At 40.5% G+C, this 22,064-nt stretch overlaps 1 protein-coding gene across 12 annotated transcripts in view; it reads left to right on the forward strand.

Annotated features, from left to right (window-relative positions):
- Ppp1r9a (protein phosphatase 1 regulatory subunit 9A) overlaps positions 1-22,064 on the forward strand; it is a 265,351-nt gene that overhangs the window by 173,202 nt on the left and 70,085 nt on the right. For 8 of the 12 annotated variants that reach the window (XM_029534515.1, XM_029534522.1, XM_029534512.1 and 5 more), the window contains exons 6-7: positions 3,600-3,735; positions 9,076-9,141. In XM_029534515.1, the coding sequence (XP_029390375.1) occupies positions 3,600-3,735; positions 9,076-9,141 (202 nt within the window). The remainder of the gene's footprint in view (positions 1-3,599; positions 3,736-9,075; positions 9,142-22,064) is intronic. The other 4 variants (XM_029534538.1, XM_029534541.1, XM_021190961.2 and 1 more) reach the window with 1 other exon arrangement.

The following is a 22,064-nucleotide window of genomic DNA, read 5'->3' on the forward strand; positions in this document are numbered from 1 at the left end:
TGGTTATGAGCCACCATGTGGTTGCTGGGATTTGAACTCCAGACCTTTGGAAGAGCAGTCGGGTGCTCTTACCCACTGAGCCATCTCACCAGCCCATTAGTAATTATCTTATCATAGACATTATATTATCTCTTAGTTAGTTCATCCTATACATCTTTTGGCAATCCAGAGTTCACATTTTATAATAGAAGAGGGGAGAAAAAGCAAAGATACTGTCAAACCTTTGTAATGAGTAGACAAACAGAAAAGAGGGAAAGGAGTCTGTGGTGGTTTAAGTAGGTTTGACCCCCATAGACTCCTTTGTTTCAATTTGCTTGGTCCATGGGAAGTGACATTATTAGGAGGTGTGGCCTGCTTGGAATAGGTGTGCCCTTGTGGGAGGAAGTATGACAGTGTGTAGGCAGGCTTTGAGAACTCCTGATGCTCAAGCTCTGCCCAGGAAGGAAGGGAGTCTTTTCCTGGCTGCCTTCATGCTGCCATGCCGGTCGTGGACCTCTCAGCTTCTTCTCCCGCACCATGTCTGCCTTCATGCTGCCATGCCGATAGTGGATTGAACCTCAAAACTAAACCAGCCCCAATTAAATGGCTTCCTTTATAAGAGTTGCCTTGGTCTTTATATCTCTTCACAGCAATGAAACCCTAATTAACACAAAGTCAAAATGTGTTTCTTCATGGAGAATACAGTCTTACTGAGAAAAATCCTTACATACCTAATGAAAGCTCACAGAAATGGTGCTTCAGTTTAGCTAGATTGCAGAAGACAAGGGAAGTGTTTATGATTCCATTTTATTCAACATTCTACAACTTAAAAAAAAAAATCACAAACTACTTGGAGATAAAACAAAAATTGGTTAAGACCTTGGATCTGAGAAAGTAACGATTAAGTAAAGACAGACGTGTTCTGTGTTCACTGACCAGATGAGCTCATATTGTCAAGATTCCTTTTCCAAGTAACTCCAGAACAAATCCCAGTGGGCTCTGGGAAACCTGGGAGACTGATTATAAAGTTTACATGCAAATGCAGAGGAAAGACAGCGGAGGTCAAGAACTCTTCACTCACTTGCAACGTTTACTGTATAACAGCCATGGGAGTGGTGTATTGATAGAATTATAAACACATTATGCAACAGACTGCCAAGTCCAGAGATCACCCCACAAATGTAGAGTCAACTAATTTGAAACAGTGTAGTCAAGTAATTCAATATTTGTAAAGAAAAGTCTTTTTAACAAATGGTGTTGAAATTACTTGCTGTTTGGAAAGAAAGAAACCAGCCTTATGACACATTATGCCTGAAAATTAAATTTAACTTTAAGAAACAATTTTAAATTTAAGAAAAATAAGAAAAATTTAATCATATGTAACTTTAAGAAATAATTTGAAATTTATGAAAAAATAGGAAAAATTTAATCATAAAGTGGCAAAATTCTTAAGAATTAGAATTGATTGAAAGACATAATTTATTTTTGATGTCATTAAGCAGTTTATTCATTGAAAGCTACTCAGTATTCCATCAGCAGTTGTGTGTTTATTATTGTGTTGACAAATAGTTGCTGGGAAGCTTAGACAACTTCATCACATTGTAAGTCTGAATTCATTTCTTCCCCATGTAGATGCTCATCTGTTGAAACAGACACTGACGGCTGTTTGAAAACATTGTAGACATAATTTGAAAAGCCGAGATGGGAAAGCATAAACTGGGAGAGGATAATAGATTAAACACATAAGTACATATGTATACATTTTATGTGTATTTCTGTCTGTAGGATACATAGACCAAACATGTACCAGAACATATTGAGTCATGTCAGCTCAATCATAGAAATAAATAACACACATTTAGTAATGGACAAAATTTTTGAAATAATTATTTCATGATTGAAAGACATGATTGAAAGAAGAGATCTGAGTGGTAAGCTGTGAAAGAATGGGTCCCTGTCATGAGAGCAATGACATCAGCAGACACCCACCGAGTGGCTGACCCTGCAGAAGGTGTCTGTACCGGGTGTGGGTGAGAATGTGCAGCAAATGCGGTTCCTGTGCATTGTGAGCTGACTATGAAATGGTACCCCGTTCTTCATAAGACAACTTGGCAACTGTTTGAAAAGTTACACATCCATTTACTTCTGACTCAACTGCATTCTTAGTAATGCGTAAAGGAGAATGAAAGCTTGTCTATAAAGGCTCACATACTTATAATAACTTGATGCATATCATCCGAACTCCATCTTAATTTTTGAATTATTAATGGATGGATATTTCTGCCAAGCATATTTCGTGCACAGTAAGACATTCACTATACACTGCAGTCCCATTTAACTGAAACTTCAGAAGATTATCGTGGAACCAGAGTGAAGATTCTGGAAAGCAGTATGAGGAGATGCTTTGGGTTAGTTAATGGTCCCCGCATTTTCACAGTCCCGTGTGTTTGTCATTTTTATTGAGCCAAACACTTTAAATAGATGCATCACCCTCTAGATGATTTGTATCTGACCAAAAATATGTAGGCTCTGCTTACACTTGCCTGCCAACAGCAACTGAGATAACAAGCAACTGCTCTTATGTCGGAGCTAAGTCTTTTTTGAAGCCACGTGAAAGCACTTGGAAGAGGCAACGAAGAACGAAAGCTTTGGTCTTCAGTGTCCTTACTCAGAAAATGGTCATCTGTGTTACTTAAGAAGGACTAAAAAAACATCCTATAATCAAGGGATATTTATCAATTAAGTGTAGAAAAGACTAAGTGTAACATTTCAAATAATGATACTCATATTTAGAAACCATGTACTAGACATATTATTTGCATTTTTAGAAAAATAGATTCATATACTAATATGAAAGTAATGTGAAATAAACCACATTCTACTTACAAGGGTTGATCATAGACGACATGGCTTATAGAAAGTTAATGTTTTTCCAGTTTCCTTTTTAACTCAGTGTTTTATAAGATTAATATCAATTCTTGAATCACCCTCTTTTTAATGTACCCACTCAACACACATACACGCGTGCGCGCGCGCGTGCGCGCGCGCACTCACACACACACACAGGAGAGAGAGAGAGAGAGAGAGAGAGAGAGAGAGAGAGAGAGAGAGAGAGAGCGCAAAACTCTTCTATTTCTCTTACTTTGTAATGTATCAAAAATCAGTATTCTTCCACTCAGCGTAGGGTCTACTGCAAAATGTTTTTCAGGCAGTTCTGTTTTGGGTTTTTGATTTTGTTTGTTTGGGTTTTTTTTTTTTTTTTTCTGCAGTATTGTGGGACATTGTTATAGAAATGTTTTAGGTCATTGGATACAGGAAACAATGTTCTGGTTTCCTTTTCTTAAGTCATCAGTTGTGTGAAGTATTGCAGACTAGATGACATCTATCATGACTTTCCTTAGGGTGTTATTCTTCATGGACAGTCTTTACTGCCACACCTCTTCTACTTTGTTAGCTATGTGTATAACGTCGCTTATCTTGCTGAATAAGCCTACCACCCCTTAGCTGTACCAAGTACATGGGTCATAGTATCTCTTAGTAGCCTGTTGCACGCTTGAGCGTGACCATGTTCATTAGCTCTTGTGACTGCACTCTACTCGTTTCCATTAACCTTCCTGCAGATTCGTTATCGGACGAGAAAAACCAGGACAAGTGAGTGAGGTTGCCCAGTTGATCAGCCAGACCCTGGAACAAGAGCGGCGGCAGCGGGAGCTTCTGGAACGTCACTATGCCCAGTATGACGCTGATGACGATGAGGTAGGGACCTCCGCTCTCCTCCTTCCTGAACCTCTCCTGTGCTGCTCCCGTGTCCTGGGCTCTTTGCCATTTCCTAGGGAAGGTGTCATTTACACCACGCTGGAATTCAACCTCACGGAAAAGAAGGGCCACTGGGACCTGAGATTCTCCTGGTGTCTGTGAACACTGGGGAACCAAATCAGTCTTAACTTTTAACACACTATTGAAGAGAAATTCCTAGAAACAAGCATTCAGAGAACCCAGATAAGTAATTGCTGGATTGTTGGATTACATGGTTTTTCTTTCTGCTTTATATTTTTTATAATCATTTCCAAGTGTCCTAAAAGTAGTATGTAATACTTTTTTTTTCTTTTGGAAAAGCCAGTAAAACATTAAATGCAAACATACACACATACACAAACAGACAGAAAAGCAGTGAAGATGTCTGAGGCTTTCCATAGGCTCCCCTGCACCTCAGGAAGAGAAAGTTATTTTGGATGTGCTCACAGTGATTTGTGCTCACACAGTACAGAGCAAAGCATTTCGACTGGTGCATGTCCCATGGCACAGGTATACACTGGAGCGGTCTTACATCCGGAGCTCTGTAGGAGATCCAGTTAATGAGTCGACACTAACCCCCAAGGGAACAGAGCTCTCTGGAATCCTTCTGGGCTGTAATGAGATGCAGATTCTAGGCTATGTCTCATGTCAGTGCCAAGGGCACGCTGATACGCTGGGACAGCCAAGGGCACACTGATATGCTGGGACAGCACACTTCATTGTAAACACTTCAAAATGTGCATATGTTTCATATGGGCATGTCAAAACGTTCATCAATGATTTAATTGCAGTATTTCATACTTCATAAATATGTAAATGCTCAGATAAAATAAATATTCTTTTATTTTAAAGACTGTCATAAGCGTAGTAATATTTCATACCTTCAACCTCTGCTAATCTAAGTGTATTATTTATGTAAGCTCTATTTTTCCTTTCATCGAGGACACAGAAAGAGATTAATGAGGGGACATTTAGGTCTTTCCAGTGTATGTTTAGTGAATTTAGCATGTTTTAACCTATATATATGAAGTTTTCATGTGTTTGTGGTATAATGAGGGCTCACTCTCCATTGCAGGTGGCATATAGATTAACATTTTGTTTTGTTCTGTTTTTGTTTGTTTCTTGAGACAGGTTCTCCCTCTGTGCAAGCAAGCCCAGGTTGCCTTTGAACTCATAGCAACCCTTTGCCCTCGGCCTCCCTACTTCTGTGATTACAAGTGTAGCCACTCCATTTGGCATCAGTTACCTTTAGATCAAAGAGTAGTATATTAGAATGATTGTCCGTGGAGGAAATAGTCTCTCACAATTGTTTCCTCCATTTCAGTTTGCACTCGTGGAGGACATTTGGCAAGAATTTTCTTATTGTACTGGAATACTAAATCTAAAAATATATTATCTAAGATTTTGAAACTAAACACAAGATGTCAAAGCCTTGGCCTAGTTTTCACTTCCCGGCTCCAGTGTTGTATGGCTTACCAGAATTCCCTGGGCTGCAAGCCTTCTCTAGGATTATAGAATGTTTTCTAAAGTTTAAATGGGTGCCTCTCTACTAATAGAAAGGTTTTGAATCTGATGGTCTAGGGACTATGGAAGATATCAAGTGGTGAGAAAAGGAGAGGCCCACCTAAGGCTCCTTCTCCACTCTGTCTTTGGGTGTAAAATACAGACATTAGGCTCCATCTCAGAATTCCTTCTGGTGCCTAGTTCTTCTCACTTAATACATCATCCAGTCCAGAGCCAGTTATGGGAGGACACCGATAAAGACAGCGCAGGTAGGATGCCTGAGGACCCTAAGCTTAAGGTCAGCTTGGTGTAAAGTTTTGTTTTGCTTTCCTGTGTTTAGTTAAAGAGAGGTTTACAAGTAAGAGAGTTGGCACTCAGAGAACCCAGTCATTTTAAACCTCCTCAAGTAAAAGTTTTATAGCTCATAATCATGTTGGTTGCAGGTACTTTGAGGATTTGACTAGTCACACTTAGCTCCCCAAAAGTTCAACTGAAGCTTTTAGAGTCTCTCTGTCTCTGTCTCTGTCTCTGCCTTTGTCTCTGTGTCTCTGTCTCTGTCCGTCTCTTTCTTCTGTGTGTGTGTGTGTGTGTGTGTGTGTGAGAGAGAGAGAGAGAGAGAGAGAGAGAGAGAAGGAGAGGAGAGGAGAGGAGAGGAAAAAAGGGTGGGGGAACAGATTTTCCTCTAATTTCTTAGCTTGAGTGAATGAATGAGTCTGATGAACATGCATACTTAGGGACATAATATCACTCGAAGTTTCTTCTTTTCATGTGGGGCTTATTTAGGTGTTTGACAAAAACAAACAGAGTTCATTGCCACTTGTGCAGATATTTTTAGGGGGAAAATGATTGCATAAAAACTAGGATCATACACTTGTCTAGGAGTCAGTCTCACTGAACCTCTGAAGCATTGGAGAGATTATATTTTCCCCCTGTAAATTTAGTAACCAAGATTTTTTTCCCTAGTGGTTACACTAGTGGTTAGCAAATTTCAGCTTGGTGCTCTCCCTGGCCCCAAAGCCTGAGCCCCAGGGCACCGTGCTCTATGTGGTGTTTGAATGGAGCACACAGGACACCCCTCAATGTTTTGTTTGGATGGGGCACACAGGACACCCCTCAATGCTGTGTTTGGATGGGGCACACAGGACACTCCTCATAGCTCTCTCTATTCAGACACACAGAATAACTGGACAACCAAAGATGTTAAGAGGATCCTTGTTTTGAGTGATGGCATTTCTTGTAGTTCTTCAGGTCTGTGAGCCTTTGTTTTGTGTTTCTCATAATAGGGGCATTGAATACTTGGGCCTTTGCTTTACTGTAGGCAGCAATGCATAAGTATCATCTACATAGAGTCCGAAGGGAAGATTAATTGATACAGAAATGCTTTACAGAAAGGATCAAGTTGAGTGTTCTTTCCCTTTGACGGGTTGTGACAGTTGAAGTCTGGAGCCTTCTGTGTTAATGCAAGTGGCACTTACTTCCTCGAAGTCGGCCGGGCTTTGTGCTTGACGGAGAACCGTTCTCGGGGGTCCACAGCACTGGCCATTGCAGGCACAGGCAGAGCAGCTATCCATTCCATCTTCACAGGAGAGATAAAAGCTGTATGAACAGTTAGAACTCACTCCGCGGTTACAGCTTCTAGGGCTAGCGCTTGATCCAGAGTTTTAATTAACACTACCAAATATTAAGTTGGAGGATTGGAGTGTTATCTCTGTTTTCTGTTTACCCCCTTTCTCTGTTAATGGAAAGTAAAATGACCAAGATCTGAAGGAAATGAGAAAGACCAATATTGGCTATCCAGTGGATAGATGGGCCTTGAATAATTAATTTAATTTCCTATATAATTGGGCAGTTTGTAGATTTGCGTATCTTTGTTAGGACAGGCCCTGAACACGTACAATCAGTTGCTTGACTTTCCGCTTCACTTATAACTCATGGAATCATCTTGTGATTTCAAATTTAGAGTCGTTTCATTTGCTGATATCTCCTGGGACCTTCCCTCGACAGAGCCAGGAACCCCTGATTCCATACAGAGCAACCCAGTGCAGGCAGCTCCCTCCCAACTGAACACAGAGATGAGCTTGGCCCACAGGATGGTGCAGCACTTCTGGTTTTGATCAAATTATCCAGGGTTCATTTTAACTTGGAGCACATCACGTTGACAGGTTGCTTGAATTGGCTGTACAGGAAACATCTGGATGTGAGAAATATTTCCTGCAGTTGTTAAAGGACACTAGCTCTTTGTGAAGGGAGAGATTGTCGCGTATTACTTACGCCTCTGTTCATCTGCTGTAACGCTTTAGGAAATTATAAGTCATGCTCTAATAGAATTTGAAATGTATAGATAATCCTCAAACTATTTAAATTTCTGCTGCTTCTGCTTTTCTCCAAATATTTAAACTAGAAGAGTTTCCAATAAGCAAACAGCCAGGTCTGTTTGAATTTGCATTCCTGTTTCTGTGCACTCTGTGCTCACCATTGAAATTTTCAAAAACACAAGTAAAGTGACCCTGCCTGGAGGCCAGAGGATGGGGGGATTGATTCCCCAAAGAGCAGGAGATAGAGAGCTGAAGGCTCAAAGGTTCACATGCATGCACATCTGCAATGAGGGATAGCATTTCTGGGTTTAAGAGAAAGAATTTGTTCATTGGTTCTGTCTTGTCTTGTCTTGTCTTGTCTTGTCTTGTCTTGTCTTGTCTTGTCTTGTCTTGTCTTGTCTCTACTTTGCTTCCTTCTTTGTTACTTTCTACAGTAATTGAAACTGTTCCATGGAGGGAGGATTCAGTGAACCCCTCAGTCAACACCATACAATGAAGCTCTGGGTGCATGGTAAATTTTTTCAAGTAAAATTTAACAACATTTAATCTTCCATTATAATCTGTAACTGTCAGTGTTCAGTTGGTATGGTGAGGTGATGTAGTTCTGTTATGAATTTTTTTGCAGTGATTTGTATTTTTGGCTATCTTTCTACCTAAGAACATTAAAAAGCTGGAAGGCTAGATGGTCAGTCTAGGGACAGTATTAACTGCAATTGCATCTCTTTGATTTAGAAAATGAATCTGGTCACTCTAAAGTTAAAAGGAGTCAATTTACAAGTACTTTAATGTTATACGATTATTTTACTTCCTTAAAGATCCTTTGATAATGGAGAATTTATTACATTGCAAAGCCTTTTATCACAAGTGACATTTCAACCTCTCTTTAGGCAACAGATTATAACATGATTAATCATCACCTCAGTTGACTCTCTCTTAAGATACAACTTCTTTTATTATTTGTTTTTGTTACTAGAAACTCATATCATTATAATCACACTGTGACACTTTGTCTGGTAGAATCTTTCAATGTATTGTATACAATTTAAAGCAGCTATTCGAGGGAATATTTGTTTTTATTGCTTCTATGAACATGTAGCAGTTGGAAGGAAAGGTGCAATGAAAACTGTGATTGCATAAGTATTAAAAGATGTTTACAAAGGTATCTTTTTTTGTGTGGAAAATATTACATGGCTCACACTAAGTTTGACTTAGGCTGTTTACTGTTCCTGGTTGGAAACAGCTTGGCCCGTGAGAGCAAGAGCTGGGACTGTTTGTGGCTAGCTTTTTTATTACTGTGACTATAGCAATGCAAAGAGACGTACCCCTGGGTCTGCGATCTGGGGAACCAAGTGCAGAGGCCCAGCAGTCTCTTCTTTGTACTGGACAGTGTGTGGTCCAGCCAGCACTGAACCACTGTGTTTTTCTCTCTGGTGTCTTGGGGTTGTGAGGAAGCCCTTTTTAATTGTTTCTGTCAACATTTTAGAACACTGTGGCTGAATTGCAAGGAGTGTCTGGCAACTGCAATAACAATAACAACCGTTTCCTTAAGGTTTGTTTTTTTGGCAGAAAAATTCTGCTTATCTCTGCCCTCTTGCTCGGTGTGTGAAATTAAATATTCTACACGTCTTATTAACTTCCTATTCCCTGAAAAGCATTTCTGGAGCTGTGTGTTTTGTATATTGAATAATAATCTGAAAATAGTGGTTTGAAAACTATAACATGCATTTTATACATAGGTCTGTAAGTTGGCCTCACTTCCTTGTATTTAACCACGGGCATATTTAACCTCTAACTCTAAATGTTCTGTCATTCAAATTAAAGGGAAAACCTTCCGAAAGAAATTCAGCATTAGGCCTGGGTAATATTTACCAAATATAACATACATAGCAATTTATTTTCTGCTTAAATATGATTGTTTTTTTTAAGAAAAGAACTTTCCAATGCTTTGGTCTTAAATTTTCATTACCTGTTTGGATGAAAACAGAAAGTAGAGAGTCCCAAATAGGCACTTTTCTTTAAATCCTCATAACCGTAGTGAAGCGTACATGAATTGTGTGAGGTTAAGGGGTCAGCATATTGATGATGTGCAAGGAGCCCGACTTATGAGACAGCTAAGTCTTAATTGTGGTCCAGAGGCTGCATTTTTGTAGGATCTTTAAATGTCTTAAACTATATTGTTTTGTTTGTAAAACTCAAATATTTACTGATCTCCATCATTGAAACATAGAATCATGAGGTTATTTAAAACATGCCCTGAGACGGGGCGTGGGGGCGCACACCTTTAATCCCAGCACTTGGGAGGCAGAGGCAGGTGGATTTCTGGGTTCGAGGCCAGCCTGGTCTACAGAGTAAGTTCCAGAACAGCCAGGGCTACACAGAGAAACCCTGTCTCGAAAAACCAGAAAAAAAAAAAGAAAAAGAAAAAAAAAAAAAAAAACTCTGAAGACTGTATCCATTCCAGAACACCATCCTATACCTCATTCTGAGTTTCAAGAATATTCTTTGTGTGTAGCACCAGCAATCACAGGTAGAGAGAAGTCAGAGCCGTGGATAACAGAGTCAGGTCAGGAGTCTGCCTCTGCATGGTCATCCTTTTGTACCTCATTTTGTTTATGTGGTTTGGAAAAAATATAATGGAATCGTTTAAATTATATTCTTACTATTCTTTTCTTTCTGGCTGCCGTAGTATAATATTACTTATTTCTGAGCTAGATCCAAAAACAACAGAAAGTCCTACTTTGTCCAATCCTTTCAGGCCGTTACGTTTCTCTGAAAGGACATACTGTCTGCTGAGCAGCTTGTTTCAGTGAAACAGTTTATCACACTGAAAACCACGGAGCATGAAGTGCTAAAGAGGCAGCATGCGGACAAGTATAAATGATGTTTTACAACTTTGGAAATATTTTATTTTATTTCAATTCAATACAGTTTTCCCCAGGAAGCCAGCTTGCCTCTTAGTAAGCAGCTGTGTGCTGTGGTTGGTTTAGCCTCTTGTTATCGAATTGTTCATTTTCTTGGTGTTTAGGGTTTTTTGGTTTTTTGTATAATCTAGACATTAACCCTCTGTGAGATAACTAGAACACCAAGATTTCATTTTTGTTCCATTCTGTAGATGCCTCTTCAGTCAGTTAATGGTTTACTTTGTGGCACAGAAAACTTTAATTTCATGAAGTCCCACTTGTTGGTGATTGGTACTATTTAGTCCTTCCCAGACCCATGTCCTGATGTATGCCTCTTCCTCTTTCCTCTAGCACTTTCAGATTAAACTTGGAGAACTTTGATTGATGTGCCATTGATTTTTCCTTCGGGTTTAGAGACCAGGGTGAAGTTCCCCTCGTCTACAAGCACATGTCCAGTTTTCCGTGTACCGTTTGTTGAAGATTCTGTCTTTTCTCCAGCATGCACTTTTACCGTCCTTGTCAAAAGTCAGGTGGCAGTAGGTCCATAGGCAGGTACCTGGGTATTCTGTTCTATCCCATTGATTGTGTCTGTCTATGTGCCCATACCATGATGGGTTTTCCATTCCTGTGGCTCTATAGTATAACTTTAAATTAGGAATGATGATACCTCTGTCAGGATTTTTATTGTTCAGAATTGTTTTGGCTATCAAGACCCTTTGTGCTTTCATATACATTTTTTTTTTCAGTTTCTGTGAGGAATTGCATTGGAATTTTGATGGCAGTGATTTTTGAATCCATAGATTGCTTTTGGTGGTTTGGCCATTTTACAGTATTAATCCTATTGATCCATGAACACAGGTGTTCTTTCTGTTTTCTAGTCTCTTCTTCAATTTCTTCAGTATTTTACACTTTTACCCCAACCTAATGTTTTTTCTTCTTTCACTCTTTTTGAGGCTACTATAAATAGGATTATTTCCTTGATTCCTTTGCGGTAAGTTTGTTTTGGGCGTATAGGAAGGTAACTACTGATTTTGGTATGTTTACTTTGTAACCTGCAGCTTTCGGCTCTAGGGACTTCCTGGTGGAAGCTCTATTCCATGATGTGTAGAATCACATTGTCTGCAAACAGGGATGCTCTGACTTCTTCTGTTCCGGTCTCTTGTCTACCTCCTCTATGTGGGCAATGGATTAAATGAGAGCAGCAAAAGCCATCCTGTTTCTGATGTCAGTGAGAGCACTCCAAGTGTCTTGTCTCCATGTGTCATGAAGGTGGCTCTGCTGTTCTTTCCAGCCTTCATCATGCCGAGATGCCTTCCCTCCATCTCTAGCCTCCTGTCAGCTAGCTGAGTTGCTGCTGGCAATGACTAGCTGAAGCACACTTGCAGTTGACTGTTTCTGGGGAAGCAAGGGTCCTTTGAATTTTTCCAGAAGTGTGCTCAATGGTTAAGTTGCCTATTTTCCCGGTAGCAACTGTAATTGCACCCAGTGAGTTATTTTTTAAAAAGACATGAAGTTTGTAGGTTCTGAAGAATGCTGGTTCTGCAGAAGTTATAGGAAGATTGTAGGGGTTCATATAATGTTTATATATATATCATATATATATATATATATATATTATATATATATATATCAACTCAAAAATACATTTAACATTTATTATTGTTGTTGTTGTTGTTGTTGTTGTTGTTGTTGTTCAAGACTGTTTTCTCTATGTAGCCCTGGCTTTCCTGGAACTCACTCTATAAACCTGTCTAGCCTCGAACTCAGATCCACCAGCATCTGCCTCCCAAGTGCTGGGATTAAAGGCAAGCACCATCACCACCTGGCCATATAACTTTTTTTTTATTAAAAAAAAGAGGTAGACTTATTTGTAGTTTAAAATGTGATGAAAGAGAACTGCATAGGATGCAGGGAGAGAGTCAGTATTAGACACAGCAAGACTAGAGAGGGAGTGTGGGGAGAGGTTGCTAGCCCAGGCCTATTCACCCCTTGGTTACTATGGCTTAGCACTTCTGCAAGTTTTTGCCCTCTGCCACAGGTTAGCATGACTTCTTGCTTTAAATATGCTTGCAGTTGAAACACCGTAGTCAAAACAACCCAAATAATGTCAAGATCTGTACTATCTGAATAGCCTTCTTGTACTTTGAAATCTGTTAACTTAGAAATATCCTTTATTTATAGAAATGATTTTTTGTGAGCAATAAAGAATGTACGGTCATCTGAGCAAGGACTCATGTGCAGACCTCTGCACGGCAGCTGTGTGGCTGCCTGAATAACTGCTCCAGTCCTTTGAAACTGATATGCATGTTACCACATTGAATTATCATGTTCCTGATTCTGAAGGGATTTAAATGGCCACTTTATACAGATAAGGTTAACATAAAAGAAGGTTAAGTAGATCTTAAATATATAATTTAATAATTTTATTATAGCACCATTTTACAATCACCCTTAATGAGGAACAACTTGAATATCATAAAAAAAAAAAAAACGTACCAATTTAGTTTATTTGAGCTAACAGTTTGGTAAGAAAGCGTTATCACCAGATGACATCTCAGAACATTTCTGTTGCCCCTGATGGCTCCTTCGCAACTCCTCTCAGCTGGAAGCACCAATCAGCTTGCGTGCTCACACTGTAGATTAATTTGGGCAGTTCAGATGAAATAAATAATAATACATCCAAAATACTTGCTTATAATTTGTTCATTTTACCATTACATTTATCTTTAACACAGTTATTCTGATTGGTATTGGTTTTAGTTATTGTAGACAAATGCTATGCATACCAAAAATTACATGGCTAGTTGGACAACTTCAAAATACAGCTAGAATGCCACAGGCTATATCCCTATAGATGGAAATAATTCTACCACCACATGGAGACCCCTGGTACCATAGCTTCTTGCTAAGTAGCAAAGAAAAAACATTTTCTGTGAGAAATTATCATCATGGCAGCTTAAATATGTGTTGAGTTTAAGAAGAAATACAAGCACATCATTTTGGGGGTATGTTCACTTCTATCAAAGCCTAAAGGTTAATGTTTGAGAAATAGAGTTTATGGTCCTAAGGTATGGAACCTAGGGAAGCAAACACCCTATGAGACCAAGAGCATCAGGGGGAGCAGAGAGAGAGGAAGGAAGGCAGAGGGTGAGGGATAGGGAGACAGAAGAAAGGAAAGAAAGACGCAGTAGGTCATTACCAAGGATACTGAATCCCACCGATGCTCTGTCTTCAGACAAGACACCACATGTGTTGACAATCGCCACAGTGTCAACATCAGAAATGCAGGAAAACCTTGAGATTGAGTTATATATGCACATATTAGTTACAAAGTCGGTCACAAAACCTAATGGTGAGAAGTGAAGCCTAAAAGCACATTAAAATTATGTGAAAAACACTTAGGTAGTATGTCATCGAATTGTATCTGATGACGTACATCAGATGTTGTACATCCCAACTGGGCATAGTCAGGGATGCTCTGTCATTTAACATTTCAAAATTGGCCAGCTTTTAATTCTTGCCAGTTTGAGAAAGCAAGGAGAGAAATAAATTGAAAAAGAAGAAATAAACTATTATAGTTCCCAGATAATGATAATATTTGGAAAACTTGAGCTGTACCTTATTCAAAACAATACAAGGTTTTAGAAAGTCTTTTGAATACACACTATTAAAGTATAGCATGTATTCGAATGCCTAAAAAGAGGGAGGACATCGTAAGTTTTAAAATAGCATAGAGATAAAAGAAAATAGAGTATAGAAGACCTGCAAAGGGGCAATTTTTATTGAAATATGATAAACCAAGTGTGTGTAAGGCAAAGAAATTTTATCCATAAATTGGAGATTCAATAGCTGGATTGAGTTGCTATTCTCCTAGTTCATTTGCACACTCAGTCCAGTTCTCATGAAAGTTCAAAGCAATGTTCAATGACTTTGGTAAGCAGTTGTTAAAATGTATATGAAAGTACAGTGCAATAAGAGAACCCTTTCAAATGATTGCTAATAAAACCTGAAATTTATATAATAAAATCTGAAATTTCAATAGCAGAGCAAATGAGTAGCCAGAAGAGTAAGGAACCCAGACACAGCTGTGGCATAGATACTCCAGAGTAGCTGGGAAATGACTGAAAACGTGAGAGGATGCCGACGTAGCTACATGGGAGAGAAAAGAGAACTCCACTTTCCGTCTCAGTTCGTCTGTCTGTCCATCCTTTGGAGGTGGGTTGGCCAACCGAATATGAACAGTAAGTCCAAACTGATGGCCATGAGGGTGAGAGAGACATGTTGGAGAAGGACACCAGCCAGACTTTGATTTTAAAAGAAAACGTTCTGTGAAGGAAAGGGATGAGAAAAGGGCAGCATTATCGTAGTAACTTACATTTCTGGAAGGACTACCTCTAAGAACGGCAAAACATAAGCCCGAAGCGAAAAGAAAGTATTGAAACTAGCTAATGGAGTCAATCACAAAGACCACCTGTGGGTCCCTGGCATGAGTCAGCGTGCCACAAAATAAGCGTTGGTGGCAGAGAACTGTATTGCAGACTGCAAGGAAGTGGAGATGGAAAAGCAAAGTCCATCCACCCGAGATCCATGGAATTGATTTGAGTATTCTGAATTCAAGAACGATGTGAAGTTAGGGGAACTCTTAGTCTCTGTGCACAGGAGAATACACTAGCACAACAGCTTTCAAAAAGCAATTTGTTACTGTCAGCCAAAATATGTCCAACAATTCTATCTCCTGTTAAACAATAATATAGTCTCCTAACAGGAAAGGTGTAGCATTTCTGACATCTCAGCTAATGTGAGCATGAATGACTATCCTGTGGTGCACTCACACAGAGCAGCAGTATGTGAGCATTGAATCAACAGCCCACTACTAGTGGAGTCTGAACTTGCCTGGCGATTGGGCACAAATATGCACAGCAAGCCGGGCATGGTGGTGCACGCCTTTAATCCCAGCACTTGGGAGGCAGAGGCAGGAGGATTTCTGAGTTCGAGGTCAGCCTGGTCTACAAAGTGAGTTCCAGAACAGCCAGGGCTACACAGAGAAACACTGTCTCGAAAAACCGAAAAAAACAAAAAACAAAACAAAAAAAAAAAACAAACAAATATGCACAGCAAAATACAGTATAAGCCCCTTGTTACAAAGTCCTGCCAAAATAAAGATATATACTTAAAATGAAAATGTAGTTAGAATTAAAAGCAAACAGTGGCAAGAATGATAATATTCTGACAAAATTCTGCACTGGGGTTAGTGACTGAAATGTGGTCAGGAAGACTCCCACTGGACTGTGGTGTCTTATCCTCTGGAATTAAATGTCACCTCAGTAGCTGGGGTTATGTCACTGTTCATTGTGCTGTGCATTTTATTTCACATATTGTCAACTTGGTACTTTAGAAATGAAATCATGAGCTGGGCGTGGTGGCGCATGCCTTTAATCCCAGCACTCGGGAGGCAGAGGCAGGTGGATTTCTGAGTTCGAGGCCAGCCTGGTCTACAACATGAGTTCCAGGACAGCCAAGGCTACACAGAGAAACCCTGTCTCGAAAAAAAAAAAAAAAAAACCAAAGAAATGAAATCACCATAGGCAGTATCTTATCTTTCACAATTAGGTGGCTATAAAGTGAATATAGCATAGTTCTTAGTATTTGAGGACTTAGAAAGGTTAAAACAGTGTCTCATTTTCTACATTATGAAGACTTTATGGTGCTCTGTTGTTGTTGTTGTTGTTACTATGTTTATGTTTATATTAAGGACAAATCTCATTCTGTAGCCTAGGCTTACCTGGAACCCACTATGAAAACTAGGATGGCCCTGAACTAAGAAAAGTCTCCTTGCTAGACATTGCAAGTGATAAGATTATAGGTGTGAACTACCACGCCCAGCAGTCATGGTAGTTCCTAAATTATACAAATATCCTTGGCCAGCCCACTAACTCCGGATATATATTATATGGGGGCTTACATCTGTGGGGATTTAGGGGAAGGTGCTGGATGCGATCAGATCCTGGACATACTACTTAAGGCTTCAAGGATCACTGAGGTAAAGACCTTTGCATCTTTGCCTAACAGGCACTTGGCAAGGAATTGCTTCCAGAAAGTACATGAAATTCTTGTGAGGACAGGAATGGAATTCCTTCTAGGGGAACAGAAGAGTGAGGCTCTCTTGGTCATTAGGATGTCTGTACATTATGTATGTAAATTACATTGATAGCACTGGAGGTTCATACTTGGTGCTGGTGTGATCCTTTTATAATTGATAGTCTCCTATATGTTTCATAATTGTACAAATCTGCTTTTACACGAACTACAACCGAGCACATATTTTCTGAGGTTTGATTCATTGTGTGTCACAGAATTACTAGAGCAAGGGTAACATGTGTCCCTCTTGTAACCAGCTGTCTGGCTCTGCAGATTAAAAATTCAAGATAACACAAATACCTCAGCTCCTCCCACGGTTGCACTGGCATCAAAATAAGCACCTGATTGTTTCCCGATCAGGGAAAATGAAACCCAAGAAAAACTGCCGGCTGGAAATTGCAGAGTGCCATTTGGATTATAGAGGTCCGCTCTGGCTGTTGACTGCCTACTGCAAGATCTCAGTGGGAAGACAGAGATCGTGGGTTGTCTCTTGGCCTTGGAGCTGTTTATCAGAAACATAAAGAAGAGTGGCATCTATCAAGTTGCCAATAGGAAACATTTATTAAAATGAACTAAAATTGAGTCACGGAGCATGCATTTTTGTCTCCCAAGATGCTTGCTATTTTTCTGTGTGCTTGCAAACACTATATATAATATAATATAATATAATATAATATAATATAATATAATATAATATAATATAATATATGTATATACATACATACAAACACTATAGAAAATTTACATTGTTTTCAAAGCAACTTCTGAAAAGTCCAATGGCCATAGTATAAGACAGTCTTTGCAGTGAGGACTTAGAGGGTGCAAGTGTGAATTTTTGGGCTCCTTCTCTAAGGTTTTTACGTGTATGTTGATTTTGTTTTCTGTTCTGGAGGGAACTGTACCAATACAAGTGGTGTTGAAGAGGTAGAGCCTGTTTACTGTAGACCGGAGATGTCGGTGGTAGGCAGTGATGCTTGAAGTCCAGGTGGGAGGAGGAGGAGGGACCCTGTGTGGACTTTCTATGATTGCCTGAGCTTCTGTGGGTTTCCCCATTAAGTTGAGCAATGTTGTTTTGTCCCTGTTAAAATCAACTGAACTTCTCAAAAAAGCTTTTTTCTCTTTAAGTCTAAGCATCAGGAAGTGACTCTTTCAGCTCTCTCACATTAGTGTGGCATTTTTGTGGCTGCCCCTTGTATTTTCTCTTCAATTTTTTGCCAGCAAATGTTCAAGAAAGAGAGTCTTTCCCGCCAGAGCAAGGGCGGCCATGCTCACATCAGTATATTCAGACCTCGTATCTTGCTGTCCTGACCTGTACAAAAATCATGCAGTCTTCTTCTTGTTGCCTTCACTTTGGGAGGTAAAGACCCAAGTAGCCAGCACCAGAGTGATTGTTGTTTCAATCCTATGGACACACATCCTGGCTTAGAGCCCTGTGTGAAGCTGTGTGAGCGTGAGAAGTATTGCAGTCATTGTGGCTGACTGCTAGGGAATCTTAAGATTTCTGTTCACCAGGCAGACGATAAGTCAGGGCATACAATAGTCAGAAAGGAGAAGGAGTGTCACTGGGTTGCCTGTTGACTTGGTTTCTCCCGGAGTCCATTAGATCTGCCACATGACTTTAGGTTTCTCTCTAGAATGGGATCTTTATATGGATCTTAGCTGTTTGAAGGGAATGTCAGCCCTAATGGGGAGATTTCTCTAAGACGGACAAACTCCCATGTAAATCCCAAGATGGGTCTTTAGTTGTATTCTTAGTGATGAAGGTAGAGAAGGAAATATTCTCAGCCTCATCACCCCTTTAAACCCCTTACTCTACCTTAAAGCAGATTTAAAGAGATTTTATCACCACAGTGACGTAGCAGGTTCCATTACAGTTCCTTTGTGGATGAAAGAGTTAGGGCTGCTGAGTCAAAGACCTGGTTGGATAGGCAATGCTATTCACTATGGACTACCTTTGGAAGTATATTGGGTGGTCTGTGCACCACACTCAAAACAAAATGTGCCTTGTGAATTGCATTCAGTTTCTTTCTGCCTCCATAACTCCGATGTCTCCTCTCCACCATCTTGGCCTGAGCTGATTTTCACATGACTACTAGTGAGGTTGCCTGCCCTTCTATAGGAACCTCTGGATTTGCTAGGGAATGTTGAGGAGAGAGATACTAAACCTTCCTCCGTCTGTGGATACTGGCCCAAAACTCGTCATCTCACCTGGTTCCACGGTGGGAAGTATCACTTCAAGGGAGACCTTTTTGTAAGTTTTGTTTGTTTAGGGAAAGATGTTAGGTCATCTCTCCAAAATGCTGCTACCCTTGTATGCCTGGGGGAGAATTCCTGAGGGATCAGGGTCACTGATGGGTCTGTGTGCACCCTGCGGGCAGTTACCCCCACAGTGCAATCATTTAACTTGAAGTGATCGCTGGTGCCTCCTTGGTTCTATATGGCTCTCAAATCAACCTCCCCATGGCAGGCTCGGGGTGCTGTGCACAGTGAAGTGGCAGCCTCATGACTCTGTGTGTGTATGTGTGTCAGAGCCACATGTTTCCATTCACTGGTACACCCTCCGCTACTTGAGTTATTGATTTACAACAAATGGAAATATCAGCGCACCGGGTTTCTAAGGTAAATCCCGAGGGTTTCTCAGGTTTCTTTATGTCAGAGCCTATGACACATAATTCTACAGGTTGGGATATTGTGTGACCTAGAATTCTGTTCACCGTGGTCTTCTCCAGTGTTGTCACACTCTCCCGATCCCCTTATTGTTTGTCTTGGTCAGTTTGATCAGTGCACCCACAGGTGTGTCCTGTCACGGGATAATCTATCAGATGTTATGAACTCTATAGCGACAAGAGGAGGAAGACGACTGGGAACCAGCTTCTCCATACAGCTCTTTCCCACGATTCCTGTGAGCAAAGGCTTGGTGGACCTTTGTTTCAAATTAGCTTTTCAGAAATATCAGCCAGCCTAAAAGTGAATTCAGTTTGTGCCTCTTTTAGGGCAGTTTGAAGACTTGCTTATCTGACACTACTTAAAATTGGAGTTTTCTAAGGCCAGAACCCTAATAATCTACCTCCTCTTGAAGTCTGTATTCTCCTAGCAGTTCCCTGAATTTGAACTTGCTTTTTCAGCCGTCTCTTAGTTCTAGCCTTAATTTGAAAATGTTCAAAGCCATAAACTTCGGTTTCATTCCTGTTTAATAGTATCTTCGTATATTATCTATTTTACTCTAAGGAGAAAAAACTATGAGGCAACCCCTTAGGCTGGGTTAGGCATCCTCTTTCTGAGATGGCACTGTTTACGAGACATCCCCCGTGCCTCATCGAGAAGCTGATACTGATTCTGAACATTCTGCCCTGTTAACAGCCTGCCTTCCAGGTTTCCTCCAACAACAAGTTTAGGGCAGTTTAAACTAATCCACTCTTTAGAATCTGTCTAGCCTTTGCCCGCTACCCACTTCCAAAGCCACATCCCCTATTATTTTCTCTGCTTCGTTTTGGCAGCCTCCCTTCCTGTGAGAATCCCCTTCCTCCTAAAACATCACCATCCACCCAAACCTAGCAACTTAGAATAAGAAATGTCTCTACAGTACACTGTGAGCTCGTTCATCTGGATCTTTCTAAGCCCGCATCTGTCCCAAGGCTGTCAGTAAGGTGTCAGCCAGAGCTGTGGCCATCTAAGCGCTCAGCTGGGAGAGGGTCTGCGTCCAAACACATTCGCAGCTGTCGACAGGATGCAGAAGAGCCATTGCCAAGCTCCCTCATGTGACTGTTGGCAGACCTCTGTTTCCTGCTGGCTGTTGGCCAGACATGTCAGAACCTTGTAATGTGGCCCCTTCCTGCTCAGAACCTGCACTCCTGTGTCCCAATAGTGAGGACTCAGAGAACGAGCCAGGACAAATGAGGCACAAGTCACACTTCCTGTAACTGAGTTAGTTACTTCCCTTGCATTTAGCTTCAGCTGAATCACTAGGTCCAGTCCACACTGGAGAGGAAGGATCCCAGTAAAAAGAGTGGCCTTGGTTTTGAGTATGCCTTCTATTTGGGTAGGTACAAACTAAAGAAAACGTTAAAATCCAATGCTAATTAACAAAATTGATGCAGAGTATTGAAGAAAGGAAACACGAGTTTGAGTAGTTGGAAGAGATTTTATATAAGGATCTCTAGTTAAAATTGCTATAATAATAATTTATCAGCAGTGTGATAGGTAAATGAACTGAGCTCTTGAAGTTTGGGAACCCAGGGCTATCGGAGTAATCTAGGTATTGATTTTAAACATTTCTCTATTCAAGGGCTGGGTAGATGGTTGATCAGTTAAGCACTCTTCCTGCCTGTGCAGAGATCTAGGTTCAGTTCTCAGGACCCACGTTGGGTGCACCAAGGGGGAATCCTACGCCTTTATCCTCCAAGGATATCAACAGTCATGTGCATGCACCCCTGCACAAACACACACTTACACATAATTTAAAATACTAAAAATAGATCTTTTTAAAAATGTTTTTCTTCTTGGAGACTAGGTATTAAAAAGGATATGAAAACCAACAAGCGTTCTCTGAAATAAAGTTTGAGATGCCATAAACAGGTAAAAACATGCACACATCTGAATGTGCCCAGGCACACAGACGTCATGCACAGGCTCTCCGTCTCTTGCCGTGTGACACACTGAACCAGCTCATAGCTCTGCCAGTAAGGAGATTATTATCCTATGTGGTCCCTTAACTTTGAACTTGCCGAACTGTGAGCTGAAACAGCCCTCTCTCCAAAGCTCAAACAAACAAGCTCACACACCGGATACATTTTACGTGACTTATTAAAGGGCGGAGTGATAAATATACCTCACAGGCCAGGCATCACACTGGAGACTTGTGGAATTAGTTCCTTGAATCCCCTTAGTATCCCATGCCATTGAAATCTTTCAACTTTTCTCTAGGAGAGCAGACCGTGAGTGATGTGGCCTCGGGCTTTTCTGGAGACCTTCTCTCTCTAGTACCAAAGACATGGTTTTGTTGTACGACTCTGAAGTTGTCCTGTCCAAACAAGAGGGTGAAGATAGTCCTAGTGAGGTCTCACAGTCTGAAAGTGTGTTCTGGCCTGTGGTAGAGCCTTCTGAGTGTGTCACTGCCGTGTATCGTTGTAACAGTCTCAGAAGAAAGTGCTTCACAGCTCTGCAGATAAGGTTTTTAGAGTCTTAAGTGGCTCAATGTTTCAAAACTAGGCCACACAGAAGTCACCGGCCCAGCTTGGAGAAAGAGATGTTCTTTGTGGGAAAGATGCTTTTTGCCAGAATCTTGTGGATGGAGAATGTGCTTAGCTGTATTTCACACTGAAAATTCAAGCTAGCATCAGTGCCTTGTCTAAGGTCTTGCTCTGTCGACAGACGTCTCCTCTATTTTCTCTCAGAACTGAGTCTGAGAATGTATGCAACTGGATTCAAATCCAGT

This window comes from Mus pahari, chromosome 2, assembly GCF_900095145.1.
Source record: "Mus pahari chromosome 2, PAHARI_EIJ_v1.1, whole genome shotgun sequence".
NCBI classification, from domain to species: Eukaryota; Metazoa; Chordata; class Mammalia; order Rodentia; family Muridae; genus Mus; species Mus pahari.